We start from the raw sequence: 17,377 nt of genomic DNA on the forward strand, positions 1-17,377 counted from the left end.
TCGTTTGACTTTGACAGATACACACACTGGTCAGAGTTCAGGAAGTCCAAGGCTACTGAGTCTTGTGACCATTATACCTTGTCAGTACAAACCCTAGAATGTACCTCTGAAGGAAGGCTAGGCTAGTCAAGCCCAGGGTGACTCTATGAATACACATCCAATTATCCAGGTCCCATTTGAAGAAAGATAGTGTATCACACTGCTTTATCTTCAGGGGAGTCTGTGCCAGAGGTGAGGGAGATGTGAAGGAATGATTTTGTCTCTCTGCTATGCTTTGTTAATTTGCTAAATCAGGTTGAGATCCCTTGTTTGGTATTTGTGGGTCTGTTTGATTTATGAAGGTACAACAGATGCTGAACTACTGGGTCCCTGACTGCTCAGAACAGAAGACATAGTTCTTCTCCGATTAGCATTTAAAACAGAGACAAGAGGAACAGTGCTTCTTAGTCTTTCTGGTAGCTTAGGGATTTTAAACATGTAATTCTCTTTGTTATGAACCTATGAGGTGTTTCCAGCTGATTCATATGTCTAATAAGGTACATCCCAAAGGGGGCATTGTATTCCATAATTGGTGTGATCAGTGCTGAATACAAGGGAACAATAACATTTTTAGATCTGGATGATAATCTCTTGTTCATCAGCTCTGTAAAGTACAAAGATTTCCTGGCAACCATTGCTAAATGGTGATCAAAGAATGGGGAATTATCAATTCAGGTTCTCAGGTCTATGAATGCATTTTCATTTTGAGGTGGAGAGTTGTTAATGCTACATGCTGGGAGATGGTTTGCTTGCCAAATGTGAAATGGTGCATTTTTTAGAATTTAATTGAAGCCCATTTTCAATTTCCTGTCCTTGCCTATTTAAGTGGTACAGTGTGAAATATTTTCTGCTTAAAAACCTCAGCTTTGGCCGGCTAAGGACTTGCTGTATTCAACTGGACGTATAAGAGAATTTAAGTACCTTTATCTGCTCTTTTTTTCAAAAAAATACAGTATTTAAATTGATTTTAACTGTGTGGAAGGAATATTAACTGAACTGGAAGTTTTCACTCTGCTCTTCAGTTAGTCCCACCCAGCCTCCCTGTTTTTGTTTTGGTGTTAATCTTAGTGGCCTTGCAACTGCCCGCCCCTCTTGTAAATTTGTGTTTGGATACTCCTTCTGGGCCCATCTCATTTGCTCACTCAACTGAGTGCAGTGAGATCATATTCTGATTTCAGGCACTCCTACTGTGTACAAAGAGAGCATCTGGGAAACAGAAAAAAAAAAAATTTAAGCTTGTTTCCTGCCTTTCTTGTTAAGTGGTATAGACTATTTGTAGGCTTCTGAGCCCCCAAGCCCTTCTGTGTTGGAGGGAAGCCTTCTAGCTTAGTTTTTTTTTTCTTATAACTAGCCAGTTTTCTAGTTTCAGCACTCAAATCTGTTTCTTTGATCTCAGCACTTATTCAGAAAAAAAAAAAAAAAAATTTCATCTGCTTTTACTGTACTTGTGTTTCTACCTACTTTTTTTACTTTTGCATCATCTTAAAAGTACTCATTTGTATGTATTACTGCTTGGTGTAACTCATTCTAAGCCTTTTGGTTTAAACACTTGGGCTTCGGACCAGTTGTTTTGCACTGGGAGGGTTTGTGGTCTGCACTGTAGTGGCAGAACAGGTAGCTTACATCCTTCTAGGTTGGGAACTGCTGATTTGAGGGCTCAGTGTCTGTTATTCTAAAAGTGTATTAATTCTGGTTTAAGCACTTGGGCTTTCAGGCCAGTTATTTTACATTAAGAGGGTTCGTGGTCTGCACTCTTGTGGGAGGAGAGGCTGGACTCTGCCCTTCTGAGCTGAGAATTTCTGGTTAAAGGCTTATAGTGCATGCATATCTGAACTTCTTCTTACTGAAGTTGGTGCGCCTTGTTTGCTGTGGCATAGACTGGATTCGGGCCTTCTGGATCTAGCTTTGTTTGTGTAGCTTGAGCACTAATCCAGGCATTCTCTAAAGTATTCAATTGTATTTATTACTGCTTGGTAGTAACTTGATTAAAGTGTAGCTATCATTCTAAGTCTTTTGGATTAAGCACTTGGGCTTCAGACCAGTTGTTATACATTAGGAAGGTTTGTGGCATGCACTGTGGTGGCAGGACAGGTAGCTTTCATCCTTCTAAGTTGGGAACTGCTGATTGAGAGCCCAGTGTCTGTTATTCTTAAAGTGTATTAGTTCTGGTTTAAGCACTTGGGCTTCAGGCCAGTTATTTTACATTAAGAAGGTTTGTGGTCTGTACTCTTGTGGGAGAAGAGGCTGGACTCTGCCCTTCTGAGCTGGGAATTTCTGGTTAAAGGTTTATAGTGCCTGAATATTTGAACTGTATCTTACTGAAATTGGTACACCTTGTTTGCTGTAGCATAGACTAGATCCAGGCCTGCTGAATCTAGCTTTGTTTATATGCTTGTTGTTTGTTCGCTTGTTATTTCCCTGGAACACTAATTCCACCTAATATGTGGCTTCTCAGCGCTTCTGTGGATCACTGGTGATATCTGCATTGCTTACTGTACTTATTTCCTTGTTTCACTTGAAAGAAAGTTACTGTTTGTCGTTTTTGCATTTAAGTTACCTCTAACACATTGCACTTAAGTTACCTGGCACTTGCTCACTAAAGCAATTATATAAGTCAGCACTAAAAATTAAAAGCACTACACCCTCACTCCCCACTGGCCCTGGTTTTCAATTATTAAGGAATTCCCAATATTATTCTAGCATGTCCAAAGGTGAGTTGTCAATCTCCTCTCCGGTCCAGCTGGTGAATCTGGGAATCTTGAGGCAATGTTACAACTGACTCATGTACACAGACAACCCTCTCCTCCTCCCAACAAATTCCAACACATGTGAGAGATGCAACCATATAGCCAAACTGGAGGCTAAGTTCTCTCAACTCAGTACTGGCATAACCAGTCAGGAGGAGAAGGAAACCACACTCACTACAATTCCAGTCTCACATAGACCTACCACGACAGCAAACCAAGCACATAATCACACAAAAACATACTCGGAGGCTCTAAATAAAGATCTGCCGAAGCAGCAGAGACCTCCAAAGCAGACACCCAAGCAGCCGCTACCCCAAAACAAAACACGTGCAACACATATCTCACAAAGCCAGTGTGCCGAACAGTCACAGCCCTTAAGACTAAACAACACACCTGATACACTTGTAATAGGTGACTCTATCATCAGGCACACTGACATCCCGCTCACCAGGCTGAACAAGGAGAGGGTCACGGTGAGCAGCCTGTCAGGCGCTAGGATCCGCCACATAACACAAGCACTCAGGTCACTCCAAGGCAAGTACAAATATGACTCAGTCATTGTCCATGCTGGTGTGAATGACCTGAGATGTACCTCCCTGGACTACATGAAAAGAGACATAAAGGAGCTCTCTGAGCATGTAGCCCAGGCCGGTATGACCCTGACCTTGAGTAGCATCTTACCCTCACCAAGAATGATGCCACAGTATGAAGACAAGATGATCAATTTCAACAATTGGCTTAAGTACTGGTGTCATTCAAAGGGGATCCAATGCCTGTCAGCTTGGGATGATATGCTCGACAAGCCACGATGCTTCGCTAGGGACGGCTTGCACCTGTCACACCTGGGCTTTCGGATATTGGCAAAGGCTCTTGCTACCCCCATAGTGCCTTTTTTAGGCAAGGCTCAAAAGACAAACCCACCTCCATAGGTATCACAAGGGATAAGAAACTAAGAGTAATGCTACTCAATGCCAGAAGTCTAAACCTCAAGATGCACGCACTCGAAACTCTCCTTAGCATGGAGAACATCGATATCTGTGCAGTAACAGAAACATGGTTTAGGGCTCCGAAAGCACCCCAGCACTACCAGGTTATACCTCATACCATGCTTTTCGCCCCAAAACTTGGACCGAACCACAAAAGGAGGGGAGTATCGATATTCATCAAAGATACCCACACCTCCAGGTTGGTGGCAAAGCACGAAGCATCAGAGACTATCCATGTGCAACTAACAGTGGGTAAAACTGCCTTCCAGTTTATAGCCTGCTACAGACCACCCTCCCAAACCCAGGAACCCCACTCGGCCTTCCTGAGAACACTGGAAAATATGAAGGTCTCTCCAAACACCATTATATTGGGTGACTTCAACTACCCAAACATAGACTGGGAGCATTACTCTAGCTCCAACACCCTAGCCCAAAGGTTCCTAGAATTTATAAACTCAAATGCTATGGAACAACTTGTTACCACTCCCACAAGAGGGGAAAACATACTGGACCTGATCATCACCAACATGGGGACTCTATGCTCCAGACCAGAAGTGTATCCCTCACTGGTAAGATCAGACCATAAACTAATCTCACTGGATATTCACATCTCGATCCCACCCCCTGCCCAGAAAACCACAGTGAAAAACTTCTCTAAAGCAAATTTCTCACTCCTCAAAACTGAGGTGGAATCCTTCAAAGCCCCTGGGCCTGTGGAAAATACGGCCCAGACCACAGAATCCTTTATAAACGCATTCTATGAACACCTTCAGGAATGCATGGATCATGCGATCCCAAATAAAACCAAGACCCAATCCTCCAAAGGCAGACGTCCTGTCTGGTGGACCCTAGCCATAAACAAACTATACAATAGAAGGAGGAAGCTACTAAATGATAGAGCAAAATCCCAAAAAGGGAAGGCATCACTGATCAGTATTAGCAAAAAACTATGGGCACACATAAAATTGTCTAAGGCCAGCTTCGAGAGAAAAATTGCACAGGACACTAAGGATAATCACAAGGCTTTCTTTAGTTATGTTAGGAACCTGGGTGGTAATTCCCAGATATGCTCAGAATTAGTCCAAAATGACAAAAAATACACCAAACCCACAGACATTGCCAACATCCTAGCTGACAGGTTCAGCGCAAACTTCTCCCCCGCCTCCCCACCAAAAGGGCAAATATCTATCCCAGCAGAGTGCTGCCCCACTGACATCTCAGATGCTCAGGTAAGAGCCGCCCTCTCCAAAGCAAAAAACACAGCATCAATGGGACCAGACGGTGTCCTGGGCTGAGTCCTACATGAACTCCAAGAAGAGCTAAACCCAAACATAAAACTACTGTTCAATCTCAGCCTTACTACAGGATATGTGCCCAAAGAGTGGCGTACAGCAACAGTGGTCGTTCTTCATAAAGGTGGTGCCGCAACGGATCCTGGAAACTATCGCCCCATAAGCCTGACTAGCTTGGTCTGCAAAGCTATGGAAAGGATCATCATGGACCTCATAAATAAAGATATCGGGGGACCTACAGACAGTGGATCCTACCCAGTTCGGCTTTGTTAAGGGCAGATCCTGCCTCTTAAACCTGGTTGACTTCTTTGAAACAGTCACCAAGGCCATTGACGAGGGGAAGGTGGTCTACACAGTCTACCTGGACCTCGCAAAAGCCTTCGATACAATACCCCACTCGGGCATTATAGATAAGCTCACCAGCTTAAATATAAACCCCTATGTCACTAGATGGATTGCAAATTGGCTCAAGGACAGATCCCACATGGTTAGAATTGCTGGAGCCATGTCAGACTCCAAACCAGTTACAAGTGGTGTCCCACAAGGCTCAGTCCTGGGACCTCTCTTGTTCGGTATATATTTCTCGGAGGTACAGGCCAACACAGAAGGACTGTGGCTGACCAAGTTCGCAGATGACTGCAAACTGGGCGCCATAATCGACTCTCCAGCCGACACAAGCATCCTCCAAAAGGGCCTCATAGAAACAGACAACTGGTGCCAGAGCCATGGCCTCAAGCTAAATGCCAAAAAGTGTATAGTCATCCCCTTTGGCAAAAACAAAGTGCCCACAAATTACCACATAGGTGGTAATCCATTAAGTACAGAAGAAGTAATTAGGGACCTGGGGACCCAAGTTGATAGCAATCTCTCATTTGACAACCACGTGGCCAAAGTGGTTAGAAAACATTTTATATAGCCCACCTAATCATGAAGGGATTCACATCTAGATCAGGGAGGCCATCGTGCCTCTTTACTCATCCCTCATCAGGCCCATAATTGAGTACAATGCCCCTTTTGGGATGTACCTTACCAGACACCTGCAGCAACTGGAAAGACCCCAAAAGTACCTCACCAAGAGGATCAAAGGGCTCAAACAGATGCCATATGCTGCCCGGTTAAAGAAATTCCAGCTCTACTCAGTGGCATACCGCCTGTTCAGAGGCGATCTGTGCCTGACGTATAAAGCCATGTCCAACCCGGAATTAATGGACATGCTGCATCTCAGAAAATCCAAATCCCATCGAGCTACGCGCTCGAGAGACTTGAACCTCAGCACTGAAATAAATAGGACATGCTGGAGGGACAGATTCATAACCCAGAGGCTCCCTTCACTCTGGAATAAAATCCCAGTCCAGGTTAGGCAGAGTCCCTCATTGACTCTCTTCAAGAGGAATTTTGATGAGTGGATGGGAGATCGTAGGTTTACCCTGGGTGTCACTTCTGTGTCACTGTTAGACAGAGGCACAGTACACTAACCTCGAAAAAGTGCATAGCAAAATAAATTTAAAATGGGTGGCGAAAGCCAAACACATTCTGGCTAGGCTTATAAATGCCCTAGGGCAGATAGCCTCGTATGAACCTATGAACCTATAATACACCAGACATTTATAAGTGTAAATTCCTGTTAGAGGGTGGGTATGTCAGACAGGGATTTAACAATGACTCCCAGTATTCAGTCATCCAAAAACTTAGTTAGCCACAGGTCTTGATTTTTAGTCTATAGGTGAGAAAACAAAAAAAACAAACACATGTGGTCCCAGCACTAAGCCCAGTGGAACACAACTGGTCACCTTCATGTTCTCTGATGCTGATCCTGTCACTTGCACCATTTGGCTTCTGTCTTTTAACCAGATTTATATCTAAATTACCATATAGGGGTCTATTTGTACCACATGTAGTTTATTAATGATGCTATTATCAAATGCTTTGGCCAAGTCAAAGTAGATTATGTGTGTACAGTGTGCCTGCTGTCACACATGTTACCTTTCTGAAGAATTTTACCTGGATCATTAGACAAGATTTTGCAATGCCAACTTGCTACAGTTGTAGCCTGATGCGATTTCTAAAGTCTAGGTTAATTAAGTCTGTTATTATCTGTTCTGTGGCCTTAAATTAGCTTTATTAGGCTGATGGGCCTATAGTTCCTAAGGTCAATAGTAGGACTATCTTTATGGGGTGGCATCACTAGTGCTGTACCCCATACTTCTTTGCACACCTCTCAACTTCTTACAATAAGAAATCTGGACAAACCCAAAAATAATGGGGAGATAATGGCCCAAAATCAAGGACAGATTTTAAATCCAAACATCCATCCACAACCCCTTTTCCCAATTTTGCACATAGGGTCAGCGTTTCACTTCTACAGTTACTATCATCAAGAGCCAAGGTTTACACCTGCCACTGTAGTTCTTCCACACCACATACCTATGGCCAGTTTAGAGTGTCCAATCTACCTGTCTTTGGAATGAGGGATGAAACTGGAGCACCTGGAGGAAATCCATGTGAACAGAGGGAGGACATGCAGACTGTGCACAGAAGGCACCCCAACTGAGAATTGAACCAGGGAACCTCTTGCTGTGAAGAGACAACACTATCTGCTGTACCAGGGAGGTAATGTTAGATAACTCTAATAAATTTGTAATTCAGGTAGTGGTTTAAGAAGATGCTGCGGATGTGGGCAAGTTAAACTTTAAACAATGTTTGACACAGTGCCACTTTAAGGGATAGAGCAAATGAGACAACCTTGGAAGGGGGTCTGAGTATGGTACTAGGGTAAAATAATGGCTACAAAGTAGTACACGAAAGTAAAGGTAAATGGAATTTATTTGGATGAAGGAATGGTAACTGGTTTAGTATCAAAGTGTCCAGTACTAAGTCTAAAATGCAATGCAAAGCTGTAAAATGACTTCAAATTCAGAAGAAACACAGTGAAAGTCTAGAAAAATGAGATAAACTACTCAAAACAAATTTAAATAGTTAGGGCTTTAAGTGGAGTGGAATAAATGCACTTTCCTATTTATTGGATGCAAAAAATGTAATCAAAATACCATATTGTTTATCTTTTAGCTTCCGTAGGAGTGCAGCTTCCAGGAGTCATAAAAATAGCCAGCAGTAGCTCCCCACTCTTGTGCAATATAAAATAAACAGGTATAAGTGAAAGAGCCTATGAAAAACAGCTAAAGCTCTAACCAATCATATTTAATACTTCCCAGAACTACAGCGTTACTCTCCTGTCACTATAATAACCACTACAAGCCCTAGATGACTCACACACCTGGACAAAACTGGATTTTTGCTATAATTTTGAAAAATGAGTAAAACACAGTAAATAAATGCAGAATACTGGTTAAGTCAGCTATCAGCACATGAAATGTATGCAAACTGTAAAATGACTTCAATTTGTAGATGTTAACTGTAAATTTGGAGAAAGCAGAGTAACAACAACAAAAAAAAAATCACACAAACCATTTAAAACTGACTTAAATAGCTAGGCAACTGTAAGTCTAGTGGAATAAATATACTTTCCTGCTAACTGTTAGCAAAAATGGAGTTAAAATGCAACTTTTTTACTTTTTTTAACTTCTGCCCAGGAGCGCAGTTTCCAGGTGTCTCACATTGTCCCCGAATTTTATTAATGGTGTATTTTTTGTAATTTTTCACTGTTTGTTTTATACCCATCCTTTCTAACCATTTTTTGTGATACTGCATTTACAGACATTGAAGGTAAGGTCATTACTACTTCATCTGCTGTGTACTGTTGTAGAGTATCTTAGAAAACTTTGGTATCCTTTGTTGGAGTAATTATGGCATCCAGTTTGCCATCATTGGCATGCATTTTTATTTAGAGCCATTTTTTTTATTTTTATACTTGAGAGAAATAGTCCGAAAAGAAGTAGTCCCAATATGGAACATGATGAGACAACACTGGTAAACCCCATCCTGATGGACAGGTAACCATCTACTATAAATGAATATGTCCTGTTGCTTATCCACTGCTTCATCCATTGAATTACATGGTGATACACATTTAACAGTTTAGCCAGTTACTCCTTTATGTGGCATAGTGCTTAATGTTGATACAAGATTAGAATAATAGCATCCTCTTTGTTAGGAACCTCTCTGGCCTTTCCAGCTGAATCATATGTCTGGTAAGGTACATCCCAAAGGGGTCATTGTATTCTATTATTAGTCTGAACAGTGCAGGATACAAGGTGACAATATAAGATCTTTAGATGCGGATGTTATTCCCTTGGTGATCAGCTGCACAAAGGATTTCCTGACCAAGGGTGTAGCCAGGCACACTCTCTGTACTCTACAGAGTACATTTTTTTCTGAAAAATCACGTAGAAAACTGTAGCTTATTCAGGGCATGATATGCCTGTGACTGTCTAAATTAGTATCTTTAACAACAGATATATAAACTTGCTTACAAAGAGTACTACTAATCCAAAGGTAATATCTTTAATAGGTTTAGAAGGAGCAGCTACAAATAATGCATGCATTTATTAAGTGTTTTAAGCATCATTTTGTGAGATGTGCACATTTCTAATGCTAGGTTGGGGGCAGCAATAAGAGAAAGTGAGTACAAAATGATTGCTGGCAACAAACATGTAGTTTGTTGTGTATTACTGTAAATGTAGAGAAAGACAAATGCATTTTTTTCTTTGTTTTTTTTTCAATGCATGCTCTAATTTGGCTGTTGTATATTAATTTGCTGTGCTTTGATATCATATGAATGGAATTTGTTTCATTGTTTAATCAACAAAATATTCTTTTAAATGAAAGCTAAATATTAAATTAAGACATTTAGTATTTTATAATGGTTACTACAGCGGTGTAGAAGTGCATTGTGAATATGTATTTAACACTTTCATAAACAATCCAGCTATTACTTGGTCTAATAATTAACATCTAGTCAGAACATTCCCATCATTAACTAATACTACTATTAGTTAGTTTATGTAAAAAATAATAACGCGTAAGGACATTCCCATCATTAACTAATACTACTATTAGTTAGTTTATGTAAAAAATAATAACGAGTAAGAACATTGCCATGATTAACTAATACTACTATTAGTTAGTTTATGTAAAAAATAATAACGAGTAAGGACATTCCCATCATTAACTAATACTACTATTAGTTAGTTTATGTAAAAAATAATAACGAGTAAGGACATTCCCATCATTAACTAATACTACTATTAGTTAGTTTATGTAAAAAATAATAACGAGTAAGAACATTCCCATCATTAACTAATACTACTAGTAGTTAGTTTATGTAAAAAATAATAACGCGTAAGGACATTCCCATCATTAACTAATACTACTATTAGTTAGTTTATGTAAAAAATAATAACGAGTAAGGATTCCCATCATTAACTAATACTACTATTAGTTAGTTGATGTAAAAAATAATAACGAGTAAGGATTCCCATCATTAACTAATACTACTATTAGTTAGTTGATGTAAAAAATAATAACAAGTAAGGACATTCCCATCATTAACTAATACTACTATTAGTTAGTTGATGTAAAAAATAATAACGAGTAAGGACATTCCCATCATTAACTAATACTACTATTAGTTAGTTTATGTAAAAAATAATAACGAGTAAGGACATTCCCATCATTAACTAATACTACTATTAGTTAGTTTATGTAAAAAATAATAACGAGTAAGGACATTCCCATCATTAACTAATACTACTATTAGTTAGTTTATGTAAAAAATAATAACGAGTAAGGACATTCCCATCATTAACTAATACTACTATTAATTAGTTTATGTAAAAAATAATAACGAGTAAGAACATTCCCATCATTAACTAATACTACTAGTAGTTAGTTTATGTAAAAAATAATAATGAGTAAGGACATTCCCATCATTAACTAATACTACTATTAGTTAGTTTATGTAAAAAATAATAACGAGTAAGGACATTCCCATCATTAACTAATACTACTATTAGTTAGTTTATGTAAAAAATAATAACGAGTAAGGACATTCCCATCATTAACTAATGCTACTATTAGTTAGTTTATGTAAAAAATAATAACGAGTAAGGACATTCCCATCATTAACTAATACTACTATTAGTTAGTTTATGTAAAAAATAATAACGAGTAAGGACATTCCCATCATTAACTAATACTACTATTAATTAGTTTATGTAAAAAATAATAACGAGTAAGAACATTCCCATCATTAACTAATACTACTATTAGTTAGTTTATGTAAAAAATAATAACGAGTAAGGACATTCCCATCATTAACTAATGCTACTATTAGTTAGTTTATGTAAAAAATAATAACGAGTAAGGACATTCCCATCATTAACTAATACTACTATTAGTTAGTTTATGTAAAAATAATAACGAGTAAGGACATTCCATCATTAACTAATACTACTATTAATTAGTTTATGTAAAAAATAATAACGAGTAAGAACATTCCCATCATTAACTAATACTACTATTAGTTAGTTTATGTAAAAAATAATAACGAGTAAGGACATTCCCATCATTAACTAATACTACTATTAGTTAGTTTATGTAAAAAATAATAACGAGTAAGGACATTCCCATCATTAACTAATACTACTATTAATTAGTTTATGTAAAAAATAATAACGAGTAAGAACATTCCCATCATTAACTAATACTACTAGTAGTTAGTTTATGTAAAAAATAATAACGAGTAAGGACATTCCCATTAACTAATACTACTATTAGTTAGTTTATGTAAAAAATAATGAGTAAGAACATTCCCATCATTAACTAATACTACTATTAATTAGTTTATGTAAAAAATAATAACGAGTAAGAACATTCCCATCATTAACTAATACTACTAGTAGTTAGTTTATGTAAAAAATAATAACGAGTAAGGACATTCCCATTAACTAATACTACTAGTAGTTAGTTTATGTAAAAAATAATGAGTAAGAACATTCCCATCATTAACTAATACTACTATTAATTAGTTTATGTAAAAAATAATAACGAGTAAGAACATTCCCATCATTAACTAATACTACTAGTAGTTAGTTTATGTAAAAAATAATAACGAGTAAGAACATTCCCATCATTAACTAATACTACTAGTAGTTAGTTTATGTAAAAAATAATGAGTAAGGACATTCCCATCATTAACTAATACTACTAGTAGTTAGTTTATGTAAAAAATAATAACGAGTAAAGACATTCCCATCATTAACTAATACTACTATTAGTTAGTTTATGTAAAAAATAATAACGAGTAAGGACATTCCCATCATTAACTAATACTACTATTAGTTAGTTTATGTAAAAAATAATAACGAGTAAGAACATTCCCATCATTAACTAATACTACTAGTAGTTAGTTTATGTAAAAATAATAACGAGTAAGGACATTCCCATTAACTAATACTACTATTAGTTTATGTAAAAAATAATGAGTAAGGACATTCCCATCATTAACTAATACTACTAGTAGTTAGTTTATGTAAAAAATAATAACAAGTAAGAACATTCCCGTCATTAACTAATACTACTATTAGTTAGTTTATGTAAAAAATAATAACGAGTAAGGACATTCCCATTAACTAATACTACTATTAGTTTATGTAAAAAATAATGAGTAAGAACATTCCCATCATTAACTAATACTACTAGTAGTTAGTTTATGTAAAAAATAATAACCAGTAAGAACATTCCCATCATTAACTAATACTACTAGTAGTTAGTTTATGTAAAAAATAATAACGAGTAAGGACATTCCCATTAACTAATACTACTAGTAGTTAGTTTATGTAAAAAATAATAATGAGTAAGAACATTCCCATCATTAACTAATACTACTATTAGTTAGTTTATGTAAAAAATAATAACGAGTAAGGACATTCCCATCATTAACTAATACTACTAGTAGTTAGTTTATGTAAAAAATAATAACGAGTAAGGACATTCCCATTAACTAATACTACTAGTAGTTAGTTTATTTAAAAAATAATAATGAGTAAGGACATTCCCATCATTAACTAATACTACTATTAGTTAGTTTATGTAAAAAATAATAACGAGTAAGGACATTCCCATCATTAACTAATACTACTATTAGTTAGTTTATGTAAAAAATAATAACGAGTAAGAACATTCCCATCATTAACTAATACTACTAGTAGTTAGTTTATGTAAAAAATAATAACGAGTAAGGACATTCCCATTAACTAATACTACTAATAGTTAGTTTATGTAAAAAATAATAATGAGTAAGGACATTCCCATGTGGAAAGAAAAATGCAGTAAATTAATGTGTTATTGGTACTAAATATATGACAAAGTGATTGCATTAATTCATTACAAATTGACTGAAGTTCTTTCTGATATAGGTGACATAGCTTTTCTTATGTGATTGTGAAGATCAATTTTGCTGCTCATTTTTCATTGCAAGTTACATAACAAAAATGGTAAGCAGAAAAAAACTTTAAAAAACACATAAAAAAATATATTTTTTTCCAGAGGCAAGCCCCCCAAAATTATATATGCCAATTCCACAGTCACATGACACCAAAGAAATGGGACCCCCTCAGAAAAGGTCTATATCACATTGTCGAACGCTTAATTGAGCAAATCACTATTCATCAAACCCAATTAAGCAAAAGCTCAATTAAGTGAATGACAATTTCAGTGAAAACTTTCCCAGGCAAAATAACTGCTGGGACAGCTCCGGACCATAGCAAAGACAACAAAATGTAAAACTCTGCAAGGTGGGGGGGGGCTACACCCCCATGCTCCACACCCCATAACTAAATATATCAACTCTGAGATTGCACTACAGTGGGGAAAAGGGCAAATACCCGATAACAGCCAACCACACCTTTTCCCCGGGAAAGTTTCCGCTGAAATTGTTGTTCGCTTAATTGAGCTTTTGCTGAATATGGTTCAATGAATAGTGATTAGTGCAATGTAGCATTCGACAAACTGAAGTAGACCTGCCCCCCCCCCCCCGAAAACCACAATGCTGGCTTGCAGAATACAATATGTTGTGGTGAAATTCACTAGGACATTAAATTCTTGAACTTCAAATGTTCAGCCAAAGGTGCAGTACAAATGTGTAGGTAAGCCAGGTGACAAGACAATATGCATTGGTATTTGCATCCCTGTTGCTAGAGTAGTGCAGAGGGACCTAATATTTTTACTTCTGCAGCAGCAGCACACCTCTCCAATAATTACTCATTCAAAGACAGCAGAGAAAAATCAAAAATGTATTTAGAACTACTCATAGTAAAATTATTGCATTGCTGAAATTATTTTAAAAGAATCACTTTTATATGGTAAATAATCCAATACGGTATTCACTTACTTTTCTGCAATGGTTTTCAATGAGTCACAGTCTGAACGGTGTGTTGGGCCTGTTCAATTGAACAGACATGTAGGATTATGACTAGGTGAGAAGGAAATTGATGAAAGTTGTTATAATAACCCAGTTAGATGACTTTTGCAAAGTCGCACAGCAAGCATGTGGACACTAAAGGAATCGAACTCAGAACTACAGTATAATGTTCATTAGCAACTGATTGCCTTAATCATTTGCATTAAACTGATAGAACAACTGCTGCTTTTGCCTTTATTAATCTGTAGAAAAAGACAATGGTGATTATGGTGTTGGATTCCTTATGTCTTTTTAATGTTTTGTTTTAGATACTCTCTCATCAGTGGTGGCTCCCATTTCAACATCGACCCACTGAATGGGGATATCCTCACCAGTTCCTTACTGGATAGAGAAATGGAAGCTTCTTACACTCTGACTATCATGGCTAATGACAGAAATATTGAGATGCCCCTTTCCTGCTTGGTGACTGTGGTCGTGACAGTTGAGGACGTGAATGACGAAGTCCCCAAATTCCTAAATGCTCCCTATGTGGCTAATGTACCAATGTTTCTTCAACCAGGTTAGTGGCATAGATGTAAAAATAAATAAATAAACTGAAGAATAATTGGAGCATTTTTACCAAATGTATGGAAAGCATGCTTTCTTTTCCATGTGTTACGTTTTCAGCTGGTGTTATTGTGGATTATTGCTAGATACTCTTCTTTTGATCTCCCACCTCTTATACCTGTTAGTTTCCTAGAGTATAACACTTAACAGATTTTTCTTTTATTACTGAATAACCATTATTCTGTTGTCTTATAACTTAAGGAAGCACATGTTTGTTTATTATAAATTACACAAATCTTGTAAAATTCATTAACCCTTTCGGTGTGCTTAGTAATAACTGATGATAGTATTCGTATACATATAGATTGCGTGAATTTTCTGTCCTTTTGTCATTCTGTTTGCTGATTTATTTATTTTGCATAACTCATCTACACCTCTTACTCTCATTATATATTACGCATTGCCATTATTTATTTATTTGCTTTTCTGCATTTGTTTATTAATTCATTTATTTATTTGTTTTACTTTTGTTAACTGGGTGGTTGGCAAGAGACCCTTTCACCCATGCCTTACATAAAAGGCAAGACAGATGTACAGTGGCAACTTTGTTGGCACCATATAGTGATCTTTCTGTAAGGCATTTGACATTATTTGTCACTTCGAGCTTTTACAGTTATTAATCAACTTCAGTCTGAACTGCAGTAACACCAAATGTTTCTCTGACTGTTTTATAACAGAGGACAAGGTGTGAAATGGAACTCTGCCATCTCCATCCTGTGCCTGTTGCAATGTCTTTTGCAGGGTTCTATGCTAGGTATATTCACAATTTTTGCAAATGACATAGTTACTGTGACAACTCTAATATACCATGTAGGTGACAACTGTTGCGTTGCCAGATCATACAACTGATTCAGTCATAAAAAGTGCAAGAACGTTTCTAAAGCTTACATGCTTGGCTGTTAGCTTTATGCCTGCACTGCAGTGCAAGCAAAACAAAATGTTTTTTGTTCACATTCAAATCTTCCCATATGTAAGTGTAGTATCTGCTAGTTTACAAAATAATTCTTGCTCATGAAATCAACTAAACTGTGTCTTAATGAGCATCTGCAAATGGGTTTTCTTAAATTTCATTTTCAGCAGAAGTGTATTGGCATGGATCTTCAGGCAAGCCAATGTTTTTTTTTTTTTTTTTTGAAAAACAATTTTTTTTTATAAAATTACTGTAAAAGTTTAACTTTAAAATTTTACCTTCAAATACTGAACTACACTTCTGCTTTCTTGCATTAATTATATGTGCAGTCAGCGTGTGATTTCATCATTGAGTGAGCAGTCACTAATTAGTGTTTGTTGTAATGTCAACACAATTGTGAAATAATTAACTAATTGCTAACTTGATAAATTAACAGTGTGGCATAAACTAAATACCACACAGTTACTTATATATTTATTATTTTGCCAAACTATTAATTTAGCAATTTGGCAATTTTTAAACTGGATTTATAAAAGAAAACTTTGCAATAAAAGAATGTTTTCTACATAAATATGTACGAGAACAGTCTTTTGCTGATAAACAATGTTTTTAAAAAAATTGCCTGTGATCTTTAACATTGCTTAGCTTGATTCATCTCTGACTGAGGATGTTCATCATGCTAAGCTCCTAGTTTAAATCAAGGATAACCAACTTGGGTTTAATATACATGTGAATATTTTTGTTGGCAAGACCAACCAGAAATTTGTCCTGCTTTATAAGACCTGTTCTTTTCTTAAATACAATGTTCAGTAGTCAAACACCAATTCACTCCTGATTCCATCCTTTCTCTACTCTACTCTGCTCATTCTCTCATCAAATTGTAATTGCCCCTTCTTCACAAACTGGAGCAGGCACACATATACATCTGGTCATCATGATAGGACCCATAACTGACCCCCCTCGTGTGATCTGCACAGACTAGTGTTCGATCACCAGCTTTCTCAAATACAATTACGTTTTGTTCACAAGTGCTTATATAATCCTGTGTATCCCTATCGTGAGATCATTAAAAGGAGACAAACATAATGGCAACTCAGGTCATCTATAGGTAGATCAATCCCTATCCATAAATTAAAATCAACTGTGGTGACTCAGTGTACTGTTTTGCTATTGGTAAACTATGGAACTAATGTCCTATACTCTGAGATGTATCCAACAAACACACTTTCATGAAAAACTTAAAAAAAATAATATAATTTCCAGTAGAACTGGAAAAATAATTGTGGTGCAGCTGAGTTACTCTTGTTTATCTGACTATGTGTCATTTGACATTTAAGTATCCAGCTCTTATAAAAATAAATTCTGCCTGCAAATGCATTGAGTTTACTGGAGAGCTATTATATCCTGCTGTTTCTGCT

General features: G+C 36.8%; 1 protein-coding gene across 1 annotated transcript in view; it reads left to right on the plus strand.

Annotated features, from left to right (window-relative positions):
* LOC122803241 (protocadherin Fat 4-like) overlaps positions 1–15,007 on the plus strand; it is a 165,761-nt gene extending 150,754 nt beyond the window's left edge. The window contains exon 5 of the mRNA XM_044072839.1: positions 14,752–15,007. Coding sequence (XP_043928774.1) covers positions 14,752–15,007 — 256 coding nt within the window. The remainder of the gene's footprint in view (positions 1–14,751) is intronic.
* Positions 15,008–17,377: the final 2,370 nt, after the last annotated feature.

The sequence above is a fragment of the Protopterus annectens genome, chromosome 5.part1 (assembly GCF_019279795.1).
Source record: "Protopterus annectens isolate FY-2018-M chromosome 5.part1, PAN1.0, whole genome shotgun sequence".
Classification (NCBI taxonomy): domain Eukaryota; kingdom Metazoa; phylum Chordata; order Ceratodontiformes; family Protopteridae; genus Protopterus; species Protopterus annectens.